The 18,444-nt window shown below is 41.6% G+C and overlaps 1 protein-coding gene across 6 annotated transcripts in view; it reads right to left on the bottom strand.

Annotated features, from left to right (window-relative positions):
* shprh (SNF2 histone linker PHD RING helicase) overlaps positions 1-18,036 on the bottom strand; it is a 40,150-nt gene extending 22,114 nt beyond the window's left edge. The window contains exons 1-15 of one of the 6 annotated variants that reach the window (XM_035432711.1): positions 17,843-18,036; positions 17,366-17,446; positions 15,796-16,384; positions 15,091-15,220; positions 14,270-14,488; positions 8,347-8,425; positions 7,381-7,531; positions 6,946-7,048; positions 6,123-6,379; positions 5,070-5,777; positions 3,643-3,894; positions 3,444-3,522; positions 2,643-2,806; positions 1,952-2,208; positions 835-956 (exon numbers count right to left, since the gene is read on the bottom strand). In XM_035432711.1, coding sequence (XP_035288602.1) covers positions 835-956; positions 1,952-2,208; positions 2,643-2,806; positions 3,444-3,522; positions 3,643-3,894; positions 5,070-5,777; positions 6,123-6,379; positions 6,946-7,048; positions 7,381-7,531; positions 8,347-8,425; positions 14,270-14,488; positions 15,091-15,220; positions 15,796-16,377 — 3,103 coding nt within the window. In that variant the 5' untranslated portion in view covers positions 16,378-16,384; positions 17,366-17,446; positions 17,843-18,036. Of the gene's footprint in view, positions 1-834; positions 957-1,951; positions 2,209-2,642; positions 2,807-3,443; positions 3,523-3,642; positions 3,895-5,069; positions 5,778-6,122; positions 6,380-6,945; positions 7,049-7,380; positions 7,616-8,346; positions 8,426-14,269; positions 14,489-15,090; positions 15,221-15,795; positions 16,408-17,365; positions 17,447-17,534 lie in introns of those variants that run through there. The other 5 variants (XM_035432721.1, XM_035432730.1, XM_035432689.1 and 2 more) reach the window with 5 other exon arrangements.
* Positions 18,037-18,444: the final 408 nt, after the last annotated feature.

Below are 18,444 nucleotides of genomic sequence, written 5' to 3' on the forward strand. Positions count from 1 at the left end.
AATTTCAGCAAATGAATGGGAGTGAATTGGGAGCCTGCAAACCTGGAGGAATGGTGATGCTGTTAACGTTCAGCAGAGACAGCTGATGTTTCTAATATTGATGTTATGCAAATACAGTGGGGTAGCCTCCAGAAAACTACTTGTGCTACACCAAAGTGAAATCCATCTTTAATTGCAATAGCATTATATTTAGATATTGTCGCACAGAACGATGTCAGTTTAGCTTTTCCTGCTAAATAGTAATGTGATGACATAATGCTATGCTGTATATCATCTTTCACAAGTTTTTGTAAGCCAGTACATTATCACATCACCTCATTGCCATGATACAGTGAGAATATTTGGATAACTGTGATATGATTTTATATGTAACTACAGAGAAGAGCTCCACCAATCATGGAGTACATTGAGTGCAACCAATAAAACAGTGGCAACAAGTGATTGGTGGATACTTCCAAACTATCCTTCAGGATCCCCATAGAAATGACCAGGACATAATCAGAAAGTGCCCACTGATCACAAACAATGTTGTTTCATTGGTTGTTGTCAACATGCCCAGTCTGTGACTGGTGAAGCACCACTCTGTTTCTCTTATAAGACCAAGGTTACATCACAACCATGTTATCCCTACTTCACTATCCCCAGCAGTGCCGCTATGATATACCACGGCTAAACAGAATGTTCGTACATCACCTTAATATCACTGCACCGTCCACTGACATAAACATCGTAGCACTCACGCGCACTGGAAACAACTCCTTTAGAAATTAGACTTTTAAAGGACGTTGAATTGAGAATGCCCTGAAGCCGAGAGACATGCTAGCATCTCTGTACCTCTGATGATGTGGATTCCCGCCAGACCGTTGAGAGCACACACCAGCTGTCGGTGTGCCTCCTCACACTCAACTCTGCACTTCTTCTGCAGAGACTTCAGCAGCTCCTCCATTGTCATGGTGCTACAGGGGTCACAGACAACCACACGCAATAATATGACCTCTGTTATGGAGACCAACAATAGTATTATGCCTACAGGAACCAGCAATTATAACATTGATCTGTAAATATGATTATTTGGAGGTTTTTTCACTGTTGTATAGGAACAGGTCAGATGAATGACAATTACGCACTAATATGAAATCAGGGTGAACCATTACAAACATGTAGTAGACTGTTAAGGAGACATGGTGCTCCACTCTGAGAGTATAGTGTATCATTATGACTGGCTACTATGGAAATACTGAACATCGTGAAACTATGGCACATTACTATAAAATACAATTCTGTAATGTATGGTTATGGAAGTATAGCATACCATTATGAAGTTATGGCAGATAATTATAGAACGATGACGCACCAGTGGCTACAGACCACATCGTCAAGGATTGCACCAGTGGCTCTGTGCCAAGCACAGCAGGACAGGACAGTGTGTTCAGCAGGGCAAGACAGTGCACAGGGCAGGAAAGTGTGCTCAGCAGGGCAGGACAGTGTGGTCAGCAGGGCAGGACAGTGCACAGGACAGGACAGTGTGTTCAGCAGGGCAGGATAGTGCACAGGGCAGGACAGTGTGCTCAGCAGGGCAGGACAGTGCACAGGACAGGACAGTGTGTTCAGCAGGGCAGGATAGTGCACAGGGCAGGACAGTGTGTTCAGCAGGGCAGGACAGTGCACAGGGCAGGAAAGTGTGCTCAGCAGGGCAGGACAGTGTGCTCAGCAGAGCAGGACAGTGTGTTCAGCAGGGCAGGACAGTGTTTTCAGCAGAGCAGGACAGTGTGTTCAGCAGGGCAGGACAGTGTGTTCAGCAGGGCAGGACAGTGTGCTCAGCAGAGCAGGACAGTGTGTTCAGCAGGACAGGACAGTGTGTTCAGTAGGGCAGGATAGTGCACAGGGCAGGGCAGGGCAGTGTGCTCAGCAGAGCAGGACAGTGTGTTCAGCAGGACCCAGCAGGGCTCACCTCTTCTGGAAGGGCAGGAACTCGCCCCTCACTGCCTGCGGGTGGCAGCAGGCCTGGCGCAGCCGCAGCAGCGGGTACAGGATGGTGTTGACCGTGCGGCGGTCCAGACTGCCCAGCTTCAGGGACCAGTCAGAGATCTTCCTCAGCTTCACCAGGGCATCCTGGGAGCAGACCTCGTGCTGCCGATGGTAGAAGTGGCCCTCGACCGGTGAGAAGTTTAGCCAGTGGACCTCCTCGGTTTGCGGAGGAATTTGAATCTGGAGAAGAGCAGGAGAAAACCACAATTTATTAATAACAGAACTTCAAACCAGACAACTCAGGATATCGACAATATTGTATACAGCATATCAGAGTTTGCAACTCGTATAGATTCTGAACACCGCAACTGAAACAAAGACCTCTGTGATAATATTATATTTGTTTGCAAAGGCTCATATTGAATTTAAACCACTTTTTCTACATTTACAAATTTGTGTTACCTTGGTCTTAAAAAAGAAAGACAGGATAAGAATCTGCCACAAAAATAAAAGTAAATTAATATATATTTATCAAAATATATATGCGTATATATATATATATATATATATATATATATATATATATATATATATATATATATATATATATATATATAATTAAGATAATGTAAATGATTGCAGTGTTAAATCAGTTCATACATTTATCACCATACCTGATCAATGACGTCTTTTTTAGCAGACCGCCACAGGAGCTGGCCAATCAGGTGGTACAGAGGCTCAGTGTTTCCTCTGCGATATGGCCGGTACAGCAGCTGGTCCCACCAGTACTTCACCCAGTATGGGTCCAGCCCCAGGAACAAAACAAGCCCATATAGATCTGGGGAGTACAAAGACAGGGAAAAAATGTCCCGATACAGCTCAGTCATTCAAATTTTATTTAAGCTTTATTTAAGCAGGGTGTCCTACCTACTGAGACCATTGGAGCCCTGCAAACCATTACTAATTTCCGACAAGCCTTGTACAAAGACCTAATACACATAAAGTTACTGAACAGAATATACACACGGGAGAATTATACACAAGAAAAACAATGTACATTTAAAATATAGATAAGTTTTTGTGCATGAACACACACATATACAATACTACGAATACAGATTAATTGTACCAAGTGTTTGCTTAAACTTTCTCCAATGATCAAGATAACCACCAAGACCTTAAGCTGCCTAGGACACACGATTAATTTTACATTTGGAGTGCATATACTTCAAAAGCAGTTCTTTCTAATTCTGTTGCGAATCGTGGTGTTTCTAGCATGATCCAATCCTGCGATCAATAGTATGTGCAATAGTGCTTGACTTTCTGATGAAAGATGAAAGTGTGGTGAGATAAAAAGGGAGCTTTGTGAGAAGGTCTTTCTAATAATCAATAAACCCTTCAACCAATTAAATCATGCCAATTTAATTTAATGAAGTGCCTTTAATTAAGAGAAAGACAGCTGCCCTCCAACTCACCTTCCAGGCCTCTCTGCACTGGAGTACCACTAACACACCAGCGGTTGATGGAGGTGAGGCGCAATGCCATTTCTGCAGCCTAGGGGGAGACAAAAACACGTTGAGAGGCTTCACGCAACACAGAAACAGAAAACCTTCATTCTGATTGGTGGTGAGTTGCTTTTTCTGTGTGCGGAGCCTTAAGGGGCCGGAGCCTGACCTTGGCGGTGGTGCACTCCACCATCTGTGCCTCATCCAGACAAACGCGCCACCACTCCACAGCCACCAGAGGGCTGGGCACGGCCATGTAGCGCTTCTGGTTACGGAAGCGGCGACCATCCTCGCTGTTGCTGTGCGGAATGTCCACGTAGTTAAGTTCGGAGCGGAGCACATCGTAGGTGGTGATGACTACGTCCTGCTTGGCCAGGACATGGGGCTGGATGAACCCGTGTTTCTTCACGCCTTGGTACACCTGGTACCACAGCAGGAAACAAACGGTCAGGGTTTCCACAGTTACCAAATTAAATAAATTCAGGGCACAAGTCAAAGTCCTTTCGAGGTGCGCTTACCCCAAATTCAAGGACCCATAAAAACGACACCCAAAACAAAGCAAAATAAAAATGGCCTCCGTATCCTTGAAAAGGATTACTGTTCCAGGATCAGGACTGTCTGCTCTAAGTCCTAGTCTTAGCATTTGATGGCAACATCTGCAATATCATAATAACTTAAACAATAACTTTACTAAGTAGGGCCTATAGTACAAATTATAAATTATATAATTATATAAATAAATTATAATTGTACAGTACAATTGACATGGACTTAAAAGACCACATTAAAATAACATTAAACAGAAACATAACACAACAAATTCCAGAGCTTGGGGGGCCTCACAGAAGGCTCTCTCACTTTTAGTTTCAAGTCCGGAACACGCTGTGAAAACCTGAGTAATCTCCCAGAAGTACAGTATAGGGCACGAAAAGCTCAGAAATATAGGTAGGGGGGAAAGGTGGGCAAATCTTTAACGTAAAAAGTAATTAATACAAATTTTAAATGAATTTTAAAAAATAGCCGAAAGCCAGTGGAATACAGCAAGGATTGGGGTGATGTGTGTCCTTTTACTGCTCTTAAATAACTGCTTAAGCCAGCGTGTAGAGAATTGCAGTAAACTAATCGAGAAGAAAAATTACTTTTTCAGTGACAGAAAAAGATAAACAATCTTAGCTATGTCCCTGAGCTGATATAAGGTAGCAAGATTGTTCTACCTTATTAATGTGAGGCTCAGAATTTAAAAATAGCCCCACAGTTCCGAGAGGCAGGCTTCACCTTCAATCTGAGAGAGTTTAGATTACTGGATATAAATTCAGACTCAAAATGAACATAAAATCCTGCTATATTGTGTATGCCCAAATATATGCAAAAACAAATCACAACATGGGTTTTTGTCAACATCGTCTACCCCTAGCCCAAGCCTCAAAATTAGCCCCCAACCAATTTCTTACATTTTTACTTCAGCTCTTATTGTAACTGCAGCTGCAATAAAATGTGCCACAATCAAGCTCATTTAATTGTGCTAGTACTCCTGCTGTAAATTACAAAAGGGAAGCAAGTGACAGTATCACTTTCAGAGCTCAACCGAAGCCTCACCAGGACTCGCAGGGAGGAACAGCGAACATGGCGGTTGATCTCCTCCACCCATTGGTGGCAGATGGAGCTTGGAGAGATGATCAGGGTGGCGCCCGTGGGCACGGGCTTCATAGCTACCAGGCAGTGGGGGCAGTAGAAGGGCGTGGTGCCCAAGCTCTCCTCCTTGTAGCCGACGCACTCGGCGTGCTGCCAAAGCAGGCAGTTCAGGCACTGCACGCGTGCCTTGTAGTCCACTAGGCCCAGCTCCCCACAGATACACTCAAAGCGGTAGTCCGGAGTGTTAAAGGGGAGGACCATAGAGGTTCGTACAGAAGGCACACCCTCTTCGAGGCATGGGGGGCTCCCCAAAATCTCCTCTGGGGGACACTTTACCTCGGGTTCACTTTCCCTCACAGAGGTGGGACACAGACCATTGTTGGCTCTGACGGCTGGGTCCTGTGTCCCAACTGCTAGATCACTGGCGTGCTGGCAGTCCTGAGCATGGATGTGTGCTTCATCCCCACCTTGCTCTTCCTGCAAGCGCATGTCTTTTGAGCAGTAGTCACTCTCTCCCACAGAGGAGCCAGGCGGGGCGGAGCTGTGGACGGCATCCGGTTCAGGTTCAATAGAGCGCCCCCCTGTGGTCTCAGAGTCCGCCGCAGACTCTTTCCCCGGCCCCGAGCTCCTGCGGGTTCTCCGTCTGTGCCCGCCATCTGCGTTGGAAGACTTCTAGTGAAATGTGACAAGAGATGTGCCAGAATTGAGAAACTGCAGCTCTGCACCATGGTACAATGTTCAAAGAGCGAGGCCTATATTTACAAGACTTAAAACAGGAGGAATGTTGATTTTAAATCAGTTATGTACTTTGGCTCATATGGGATAAGGTTAGGATTTGAACACTGAAATCCTAATTGTACACAGCAGTCCTCCTCTGACATGCTTCACGAATGCAGGGACTAGACTTGAAAGCAATTCAAGCAATTGCTTGACCACATCCAATCATTCCAAATATCCCTCTCTATCCTTCACCCCTCTCTCATGCAGACACAACGAGAGGAGAAGAAAAATACATACAGGTTTCGCAGCGCTCATCCTTTTATTTTTATCTTTGTATTTCTTCCCGAGCTTGAATGACCCTGCCAGCCCACGGCCTTTGACCTGGTCCACCATCTCCTCCTTGATGAGCTTGGCCAAGGTCTTCTTGATGTGGGTGCGGTTCTTCAGCAGGTCGTAGTTGTACGTGGTGCGGATGTAGGTGAAAATGGCATTCACAGAGGCACCCTTCCCGACCCTCATCTCCTTTATAGCAGCGAGAAGCATCACACGTACAGCTGTGTGCATTTAAAAAAAAACTTTTACTCCAAGAGTCTGTGGTTGAGCATACCAGGAATTTAAAACAGGAACCAGCCCAGGATAAGGTCTAATGAAAAAATGTGGGTCTAGGACATGAATATAAATTTAGCCTACAGCTTATTTTCTAAAACTTTTGGACACATCCCCAAGAGACTTCATATGAAATTTAAGCTCTAATTAGTCATACAAGCTTGTTGATAGTAAAAGTTTGTAAAGGCACCAATCATTTTAAGAACAGCTCTAGAAGACTTTCTAAACAACGTTGCTATAAGACTTCTATATTTTAAAAAGAAGCGTGGGAGCATAGGAGCGTGATAAAAGCTTTTAAGATTAGTCCTAGGGATCAGCAAATCAATTGGACACATTAATGAATAGTCATTTTCAGCATTTACGTAGATAAAAATCAGTAAAACATTGTTCACACAATTTCTCGTTCAAAAAATTAAATGGGTCTCCCATCACCACCTGCTGCAAAGCTGTTTTTCAAACCAGAACATGACAGACCCAGATCACAAAACTGTAACCCCGAATCTGCAGCACTTACCAGGATAGGACACCTTCTCTTTTGGTCTTATCTCCTGCTTGAAATAATCTCTTCTCTCTCTTTCTCTCAGTGGAGGGGGGACAAAATAGTTAACCGACTGTCCCTGTGAACACAAAAGCAAAATAACCGCAAGGATTGAAGGCAGGATGTGCACACGTATAAAACTGTTACACAGGTAAAGTAAACATGAAGGAGAAATAGTATATTTTATTAGAATTGTATTGTATAATTTTGGACCACACAAACACTGCCTTGGTGACCGTAATATAAACCAGCACAATCGATAACAACAGCAGTGTGCAGGAGCCATTTCTCCTTATCCTCACTGATAAAGCCTGCGCATTATACCACAGCAGCTTTTCTGCACCTCCCAGTGTAAACGGCCATGTTAGTGGGGGCGAGCGGTGAGAGTGGGAGGGGGAGGGGCTTCCTCACCGCAGGAAGTGTGAGGCCGCCCTGGTCCAGGCCCTGGCGCGTATTGAACAGGATCAGAGCCAGAACCTCCACTGTCTTGCCCAGGCCCATCTCATCCGCCAAGATCCCACCTGGCCAGTCCACCCCTGCCAGGGGGAACTCTCTGATCAGACTGCATTGGGGAGGTAGAGGCGGATAGTAGATAACTCTCTTAAGCCATACGGTGATGAACACCATGCAACCACAAGAAAGCTGTCTGAACAAAAATAAAAGTAATTTAACGCACACGTACATACAAATTATCACGCAACAATCTGATTATTAATTAGTCTCTCTCTCTCACACTCACTCACACACACACACACAAACATGGCAGACCCTCTATATAAAAGCACACACATTTCTTTACTGAATATATCCATTTGATGCATCTATTTCATTTTAAAGGTAATATTGATAACACTTCACTTGAACAATGCACCATAAAGCATTACATGCGGCATACATTATATCAGTTTTGTGAGATTGATCACACTGTAAGCTGAAAGGCCAGCACAATATCATAACTGGTTTAGTACAGGTACCATGTCATCATATCTACGATAGCATATGGTGTATGGTGCATATGTAGTCTTTACGATGTACAGTTCAAGTGAACTATGAACTGAAATTTCAACAGGTGTTGGTCCTATTGTGATGCGGTCATGAATCACAACCTGATCTACAGAAACGTCTAACACTCCCTGCTCCCTTCATTTTTCTCAAGACAGGAAGAGATCATTATTTTGATGTTTCATGCTAATAAACAGATCTGTGAAGACTATTAAAAATATGCAGTTTTCTAATGAAGTATTAAAGTGACAGATAAACCACAATTTAGATTCATGAGGTTTCTGTACTGTGTAAATATAGATTTTGTCTGTGTATACATACTGATTTAAGAACAAACAAAACAAACAAAAAAAACAGCTGCACAATATATCTTACCAGCCTGTATATGGGTTGTAGTACAGCTTCTTTTCACACAGTGTGACCACCTCTCTCCAAAGGAAATGCAGTGATTTCTCTGAAATGATCAAGGTACTTGTAATGTTTAACTCTACAATTCACCGTTATGTCCAATAATCAGTCTGGCATACGTTTGGGTCCATGTAGCCTGCACAATTCCAGAAAATCTTTTTTTTTTCTTTAAATAATAATAAAGATTTTTTATTTCCTCCCAACATGTGATCCGCCCTGTAGCTTATCATGTGCACATGATAAGGTACAGGGTGGATCACATGTTGGGAGGAAATCTTTACCCAAACTACTATCCTAAATGTGATTAACATTTGAAAAGTTATTGTTTAATTGTAAATCCTGAAATTGACTTATTTACTATCCTTAGAACATTAATATTGAACCTGAAATTGTTTTTCGTTCAGTCAGTCGGTCTTCAGAAATCTTCATAAAAACACCTGCACTTTCAACCAGCTGACTGGACCAGAAATTTTGGCCAATTTCAAATGCCAACAGCACACCATAGGATAGAGATACAGACAAAATGACAACACATATTTAAAGATGAAGTATTGAAGAGTAATTTCCACTATAGTTTTGATTTTGTTCGTAAATAGTTTTTTGGCTACATTCCAAAGAAGACATGTTGTAAGTTTAGCTTTTTCTGTGTTGACAACACAGCAGAAAGGCTGGTCATGCCTATTTCAAATGCCATTTACAGGCCATAGGATAGGAGTGGAGACGAAATGAAAATAGCTATTGAGAGCTAAGAGATTACAGATTTGAATAGAACAAGTTTGTATTGTTAAGATTTTTTAAATATTTATTTATTTATCAACAAATCATGAAGTGGGCTTATTTGGAACACCCATGGGCTTAAAGGGTACGTTAGGTACCCATTAAGCCCATGCCAGACTTTTGACATATTTTGACAAATTAAACAATAATAACATTAGAAATTGGTATAAATGAATTATTGACACTTCAAATGAGAGATTAGACTTTCATTTTAACTAAAATGTTCTCACTTAAATTGGGGCAGTATACATTAAAAATGTCTGAAAAGCGGATTTGGTGGGCTTAATAGGGACGTTTACCCTACATTAACTATGAACATGTTTTTTTAAATTTATGTATATGAGGTTTATACATGGCATATATTATTATTGATATTACGATTCATATTATACTACTAGTAGTACTACGATGCCATTAATTATATTTCATGTAAATAAAAGAAGTAATTTCTGACAAATGCCACATATAACCATATAATTACATTACCTAGCAGAACCCATTACCCTAAGCAACTTTAAAAGTGTTGTAATTCACATTACCCATTCATTTAGCCCCGTAGCTCAATAGAATCCATTTTTTAAAAAGCATGTGACCCACAGGGATTTAAACTTGCATTACACCTGATATCCTCATGGTGTCTTCGTAGGCATGGCATAAGCACAATCACCTGACGACTCATATAATTAGTGGTTAATTGTGACCCCCATGAAAGCAGTTTGTTTGCCTAACACATGAAGATGAAGTAAATATGGATGGAATTGCAAATGAAAGTCTAAGCGACTGAGTGTACCAGTATCCACCTAGCACGCTGTACACAGACAGATTCAATATAGTACTCTGCACAGTTTGCAGAATACATGCACACAAAATAACATTAGATCAACGCTTCCAATAAAAAACAACAACAGTGATCGTGTACGAAGACCAATAGCGACGAAGAATCTACCAGCCGGGCACAAGAGGGCTTATAGCAGTGGACAGACATCCTCGACAATTTGACCAAAGCATTTTTGAGTGCAAGCAGCCCAGCAGAAAAGCTGGAAAACTCCAAATTATATTTATTTCTCAACAGAAATATGTGTGGCAGGCTGCTGAAAAGGTTTCAAGCGCTGGCCGAGCAGAAATCTGGGCTACACAGCTGAGGAGCCCAAAAACACCGCAGGGGTCACAGATACCAAAACATGGGGAAATTGGTATTCTGCGGCATAATAACATTCTTAGTGCCTCAATTTCTACTCCAGTATTCTCACTAAATACTGCTGTGCTGGCACAGCTCAGGGAGTTGTTTGAAGCAAGGGTTTATGGGATTAGCGCACGCTAAGGGTGGAACATGGCAAAAGCCTCGCTGAAATGGTCCACTGGCTTGAGATGAGAAATCAGAATACATGAGACGTACTATAAGACTGAAAATAACACTGCAGGGGCATTGGGAGAGTTCAGTGAGAAAATCTTTCTAAATATTGCACAGAAAGCAAAATGATACTCATCTGTTCCAACCAGCTCCATCAATACAGAAAGATGAATCTCCTCATACGGACAAGTTTACACCAAGCATCATCGATCAATGACAAAGGATAATGTCAAAAAGTTGACTTTGACACAAAATTTAAACCTTACATTTTCATCTAATTACGGTTAATCTATTTTAATCCATTTCATTTTTATTAGCCTACCCCAGCTACAAGCCATTTCATTATCATGAATATCATTTTATTTAGCCTAGTTTTTTTCAGGTGATACAGATGAACTTCCAATGAGGATGGGCGACCTCCCACATATTTAAAAAATACAATAAAGCACAATGCAATAAAATGATAGTACTGCCACACATCATTGATTCTAATTAGCACACTGCATGCAGCACACGACAGTGTGCGAACACTGTTGCCAATCATTATCAAGTGGCAACTTATCGATGCAGATGGCTGGAGAGGTGTAATGTGATAACTTTTTAACACAGGCAATCAAAAAAGGTTCTACTGACCTCTGAGAAATGACTGAAATGCAGGTGTGAAAACTGCTTTGGAAAAAATGGTGATGGAGGGTGGTTTACAGTGTGCCCCTTATCAGCACCCCAAAGGAGAACAGGCTATTTTTACGTTGCTGACAGGGAGTCAGCAAGGTTTGATAAATACTGCACAGTTGCAACCATTTTTATCTTTAGCACAAAGCTTATTGTGCTTCTTGATCAGTTGTTGTACAGGGTCCGTGTCAGAGGTTGGCGCAATGCAGGCTTAGCAAGGAACTGGTGCTCCCACGTGAGGAACTGTAAGAATCCCCTCAGAAACACCACACGGACATAGACGTATCTGAGTGGCAAAGGAACAAATGTAGTTTTAATTGGTGCTACTGGAACGGGATTAACCTCTTAAGGAACAAGCCAAATTTTGCCAATCCTTGCCCATTTAGGGGGTACCCTATTTAAAGCTTTATAACTCCAGACGTGAACACCACAGAGACTTGAAAAATGGCTTAAATGAAGCAAGACATTTGTACAATTTACAAAACTAACACAGATTAGTTTATATTCATAATTTTGGAAGAAATAAAGTGCCACAAATGCAATTGTTTTGACAAAAAATCCAAAATAAATTTGCACTTTTTAAGTTCGCAATGAAATACTGCGAGATTGAATATATGCAGGAGGTTAAACTATACATGTGCTAGGTCAAAAACTTCTTGACCACAAGTTCATAAAATCTAAGGGTGGATATGTAGAACTACTATAGATGTATGAAGCAAAAACTAAGCAGTGTACCCAGCATCTCCAAATCTATCCAAAATGTCTAAATTATGCATTGCTGTAAATCATAACATATCCATGTATTTCACTACAAATCAACTGTTTTGACTCAAGAAAATCACTGTTGCATAATTTTCAAATGGGAATTACAAGCTTTCAGTCAGTACAGTGGTCTAAAATAGCTAGGTGTCCAGAAACATATCCAAAATCTCTCCAAAATTGAATAAAATGTTTTTTGTCCATTATAAAGCATATAAATGAGCCCCTTATGAGGGTTTAAGATGAAACATTGCTATCAGATTAAAAAAATAATGCAAAAACATTGTCACACAATGCGGTACAGTACCTAAATGTGTAATAATTAACTCGTGTGTATTTCTATACTCTGTACTCTCGTATGTTTTATTGTATGGGGATGAGACAACATGAAAACAATTTTCACCCGTCCACCACGTTTTGGCAATGTTCCAGCTCTGACGTCATCACTGTTGCATGCTTCACAAAAACTATTACACTTCCGTCTAACGCTTACATTACAGTGTGAAATATTTACATTATATAACACCACTAACCTATTTAAAAATACTCAATTTCAAAAAGAACGTATATAACCGAAATATTTTGAACGATAATACTTACATAGCAATGGTGAAATCTCTTCTATGTTCAGTAGATAGAGACAGAGAGACAGTATCAATTATATTGTTCTATTCGCTTCTGTTTTGCTCCAGAAAACGATGTCAGCTAGGTCTATCAGCAAACATATGGCTTAGCTATGTTCAGAAGTCCTCAATAATAATAGTATTTTCCAAGAAATTACGAAATATCCTTGAACATGTTTCGTTAGGTGCATCGTATTTGTCTGCTAACAGTGTGAGATTGCGTAAGTGAATGCCATGCTAAGAATATTTTCTGTTACGCTGACCTATAAAACGCTATTCCGAAAGCAGAATTAGACATGTTATACATCGTTAGAAAGCTTATACTCTCGCCTACCGAATAAATGAATTGTAAATCTAGTCAGACTGTACTAAAAAGGGCGACGACGCCGTAAACAACAGGTGTGGTGTTACGCACAGCTATTTTGGAAGATACCCAGGCGTCACAGATGCGCCTATATTTCCCAAACCGATTGTCCAAGACAATATATGACCACGCAGTCTCAAAAGGGACATCTCTACACGTAAAACCAACAGTAAGGTTTTATATTTATTCAATATTTAGTCCCAGATATTGACTGTAGAATGACATGGTATCATTTTTAAAAACTTTTTCTCGTTTATTTCGTTATTCAGTGAGCAGCGTTTTCACTGCTGTATAGGCATATCTTAGGGCTATTGTCGGGTTTATCTTGTTGCTATGACGGAATACGATTTTTTAGTGGTGAAAGAATATTTTTATGAATGCCAAGATAGACAATATTGTCCATTATGTCAAGGGTGGGGGGTGTTTTTTAGATGAGACTGCAGGGAGGGGGTGTGTGTTAAATGAACGACGGGAGCGACAATGGTGGGGCTGCGAAACTCCGTTTTCGGCATAGTTGTCATGTATCGTCTACTAATGAAACGGAAACAACGCGTTTCTGTTTTCATCTCACACTTTGGTTGCAGTAGCACCGAATGTTTGAGTTTAGTAATTTAGGCACGCGGGCGTGCCCACCACTAGGGGCAATGCGCTAAGAGGTTAATTTAATTCTCAACGAATCGCTACCTATTTTGGTATATGCAGACGTGCCTCTGGCTAGTATAGCCTACAAGGATACTATGTGTGTTTTGCGACGGCACTAGACCAAAGACACCAACTTGTTCCCCATGACATTAGCCTTCCAACAACACCAAACATGATTACACTGTATACGGAAAAACTAAGGTTTACATAATGCTATTTCAGTATTTGTGCGAGCATTCCACAGAGCCAGCAGAATGATAGCAACTGTGCAGTATTGGGGCAATAGCACTGCCTCTTTATCACACCCTGATGACTCCCAGTCAGCACTATAAACACAGGCTGTTCTCCTTTGCGAGGGCACACTTCTGTAAACTACCCTACAGTGACTCAAAGTATAATGCTTTAGAACTGGGTTTATGTACAAAATGTGAGACACATATCCCAAGTGGGACACTGCTGTTGTATCCATGGGTAAGCTCCTTAACCTGAACTGCTTCAGTAAATATTTGGCTCTATAAATAGACATTAAAAAAGTAGGTGTCCAAGTTGCTTGAGTAAAGGATCCGCTAAGAAAATACCCAAATCATGCCACAATGTATTCTTGGTCAAGGATAATATAAGCACTGACCCTGCACATCAAATGAGCAATGTAATATTAAAAGAATTTCTCCTTTTAAAGGGACAGCGAACAATTGTTCCTACCTTGAGGGACTTCGTCCTTGTACCTCTCTCTCTTCAGCATCCAGTTGACGGCCTGGCACTGGTAGAGCCTGAGGACGGGTATGAGGGCCTCGTGCTGGACATCACGGATCAGATCCTGGCCCTCTCCCTGGTGGAGGTGTCTGACGTAGTCGTATAGCTCCTCCACGTTCTGCCGCTCCAGATCCGTGTCACACTCCTCTTCTTCATTCTCGACGACCTCTGTGGACAGGGAGAGGCTGGACCATGTATACCATATCACAAGGCTATCTGAGCCTCACCGCAACCTGATTCAGAGCTTCTTAGCAACATACTATAGGCCATCTCTTGAATTCTGGCTATTCGTTAGGCCTTGCCAAAGTCACTGCACAGCATTCAACAGGCTCATTTGATATGCTAGCGACACGATTTTGTGGTTTTCAAATTCATTAGGGGTAGCCAGCCCTGGGCCTGGAGAACCACAGTATATGCTGTTTTTTGTTTTCACCTTAAAATAATCCATTAATTTTTGAATGAGACAAGCTGAGTCAATTGCAGAATTAACTGCTGTAAGTAATCGATTAAGCGCTAAGGAACAATGACAATTATCAGTCCTCGTGGCGGGGTTCAGGGTCAGGCACCTTCATTTGGCTGTCAAGATAAAGGGTTTGTTTGTGTGTGTGTGCGTGCATGTATGCATAAGGTTAGGGATATGACATTTATGTGCAACAGCACTTTAATTGATTAATGCAAACTGCAAGCTATTTTTAAGTTGCTTTTCATGATCCCTGCTTTCTACTTTACTTCCAATTCTATGGTCTCTGCGGGCAAGGAAAGGCTGTTACCAGGGATGATGAAGTCATAAAAGAGCTCCATCAGTTTCTGCAGAAGATGATTGGCTTTCCTGATCCGTCCATTTCCTTCGCTCAGGAATTCGGGCCGTCCCAAGCAAGCCTCCAGGATGTAAATCCCCACCTGGTGTCCCAACAGGCACGGGGAAAGAGAAGCCCACAAATAATTGTCAAGGGGAATGCTCTTCCACACTCACATACAGTAAAAGTGTTCCTTAAAGCTTTTGAGTTCCAATCTAAATAAGAATAGGGAGACCAACATATCTATAGGCCAAAACATAGGACCAGTATTTGCCTTTGGTAATATATCAGCTATTAGACGTCAATCTGGGCCAGCTGCCAATATGAAGAAGTCTATAAGAACCTCATGGGATTGACTACCTAATTACATTTTATTTGTAACGTGCTTTTTACAGAGACACGGTCAACTGCCGTTACTATTGATCCATAATCGTGCAGCGATTGGCATGAGTAATGTGGGCGTTAGTGAAAGGATGTCTTACTGTAAGACCTGATTGGCTGGAGTAGACTCAATTTTTATAAATCATTTCTGTGGATAAATTTGCACATCTTGCTGTGAAAATGTCTCAAAAATCCACAAATGAATACAAGCAATTCCACACGTGCCAGGTGATACGTCAACCAGTCAATGCATTCTAACTACGACCTTTTTCCAAGTCCCCACGTGCTACCACATACCTTGATGTATACATCTCCTTGATTATGGCAGAGCTGAATTACTCTCCTCCTCTGCAGCCACTCCAGGTCCTCCAGAACTCCCCCACCCAGAGAACACTCAACAGGGAAGTAGTGCTCATCGCCAGGCCCCGTCTCCTCCGGGTTCCCTGCCTGGCTCTCTTTGAGGAAGCTTACACAGAGCCGATCGCTGCTCCTCTGCAGGGAGAACCTTCTACTCCCAACATCCAAGGGGAACTGTCTGGGATGCAGGCTGAACTCTCCAATCAGAGCTTTCCAGACCAGGTCCAGGTCTGAAGCAGGAAGCACTGTGAGAGAGAGGGTCGCGGCGGCATCCGAGGACGTGCACGGGGGCTCTTCACTCAATTCCGCGGGCCGGACCGAAGTGGAGCAGCAGGCTTCAGCAGCCTCCTCCCGGGCTGTGGTAGGGGGTGCTGGTGGGGGACCCGGGGGCCAAGTCCGCTCGTCATTGTCCAGGATGACTACGTCTTCGTTCCTCCGATCTTCGTGCATGTTCCAGTTCAACCTCTTCTTTGTCTCCTCATCCACCCTCACGGGAGGAGCACGCTTCCTCCTGCTGCTCATTGTGAGTCTGAAGAAGGGAAAAAGCAGTTCCTTTGAAAACAATGTAAAGACATGTGGGTTCATGGGAAGCACAGACATTCTAACATGGCATACTTTTACTCAAGAATGGCATCATAAAAATATGTTTAAATAACATAAGTCTGATAAATTACATTTTTCACAAACATACACCAAATGGGGCAGGGGTTCAACCACAATCTAACAGAAAAAAAGATGAAATGGTACATAAAGTAGGCAAACAAAAAAGAAAGCGCGGGGGGGGGGGGGAGGGGGTAATATAACCAAGTAGGCCTCAATTTCAGTGGAAACCCAGGTTCTACCCTCTTCAAAATAATGTTCTTGGCAATAGTCAATTCTGCAAATTTTCTGCTGAGAATAAAATTGTTATCCTCAAAACCCAACAATTCAGGGAAGCTAGAAAAATGTGCATCCAAAGGATCCGAGTGTCAACACAACATATTTTCAAAGGGTTTTGGGAGGGGACTCGCCCCATTTATGCATGTATGTACATAGGTATGGTATGTGTACCTAGTACGTACTGCTCCTGAGAAACATTATGCAAAGATAGGTGTCTTTGCATTTATTTATTTATTGCGGGATGTAATAATGTAGAAATTCAGAATTTACTCATGTAAAGTGTTTCCTGTGAAAATATCAATAACGTTCATGAAACCTAATACACTATTGCCAGGAAATTTCTTCTCCAATGCAGTGTTTTTCTAATACGATTATAAATAATTTTCTCATCGGAACAAAATATTGTCAAGACCATTCACGAAGTAGTGTATACTTATTTCGCTCCATTTATTTACGCCCATTTAGAACCAGAACTTCGGTATAAAGCAATTTGCAGATTATATTCACAAATAAAGTCACGAGACAAAGATGATGGTGTCCAATCAGGAGTCGGAATGACTAAATTTATGATATACACTCATGAATTCAGACTGCAAAAAAATAATTTAGTGTTACATAACTACAGCCTTACTTTTCGCCGACGAGACTGTTGCAGGTTAATTTTCAAGAGAAGATGCCGGTTTGCAGCTCTGCAGACGCGTGGCTAGTCCATCTTTGGGAATAAACTCATGATTATTTCCTTGCAGTGTGACAATGGCGCTGATATCATAAATCAATCTGATGAAGTCAAAATAACTAACGTTAACGGTAGAACTTCCAGTTGATATCTTGAAAGTTTAGTGAGCTAACGTTAGACGAAGAGAGCGAACGTAGGCTATACGCTAACATCAACTGTGTCCATGCATTCAAATCTGTCAACATAATAATACGTGGCAAACAAGTCAACTGTTATTTTATGTTAGCCAAAATAGCATGCAGTTATTTTTCGAACAGTCCAACCATGTTTGCTGCAGATTTCTTTAAGTGCTTGAATAGACTTAAATAGACTGCGAAACAAAGAATAGCTCAAATAGATGCCATTAAATAGCTTGGCAGCTAACTAGCTAACCTTAGCTTGTTTTAATTTTCCAAATGCAAGAAAAACAATAGTTAGGTAAGATCTTGCTAGAGGAACTGGCAGCGTTGTCGGCTTTCTGCTACTGCCTGACTAATAGTAAACGTATCTTTAATATTGGCTTGCCAAATATCTAGATTAAGTTTTACAGCTAAACAGTTGACCAAACCGCCATCTTTAAATGCATCTACAGGAAGTAAACCTTCTTACAAAAGGTCTGCAATTGTGTTGTATGTCTGCATGTAGACGCTAAGGGGCAGTATATGCCCGCCTGAAGATATTCCAGTCAACAACGTTATTTGAGTCTGATGTTTCAGATTGTTTTCATGAAAATTGTACATTATTCTCTAAAATATGTCCAAATAACCATATTTTGGTAAACAAACCAATAAGAACAAAGTGGTTTGTTTCACAAGCACAAGGCTCATTTCCTAACTTCAGACAGATAGAATAATCGATGGCCACATGCTTTTCACAGATGGCAATGTAACCAATGTATGCCAAAATGTCCATCTTCATTTCCCCTAAATCACCCCCCCCCCCCCAAAAAAAAAGAGAAAGAAAATGTCTCTATCCTTCTTGACAACTGAGTGTTG

This window comes from Anguilla anguilla, chromosome 1 (genome assembly GCF_013347855.1).
Source record: "Anguilla anguilla isolate fAngAng1 chromosome 1, fAngAng1.pri, whole genome shotgun sequence".
Taxonomy (NCBI): domain Eukaryota; kingdom Metazoa; phylum Chordata; class Actinopteri; order Anguilliformes; family Anguillidae; genus Anguilla; species Anguilla anguilla.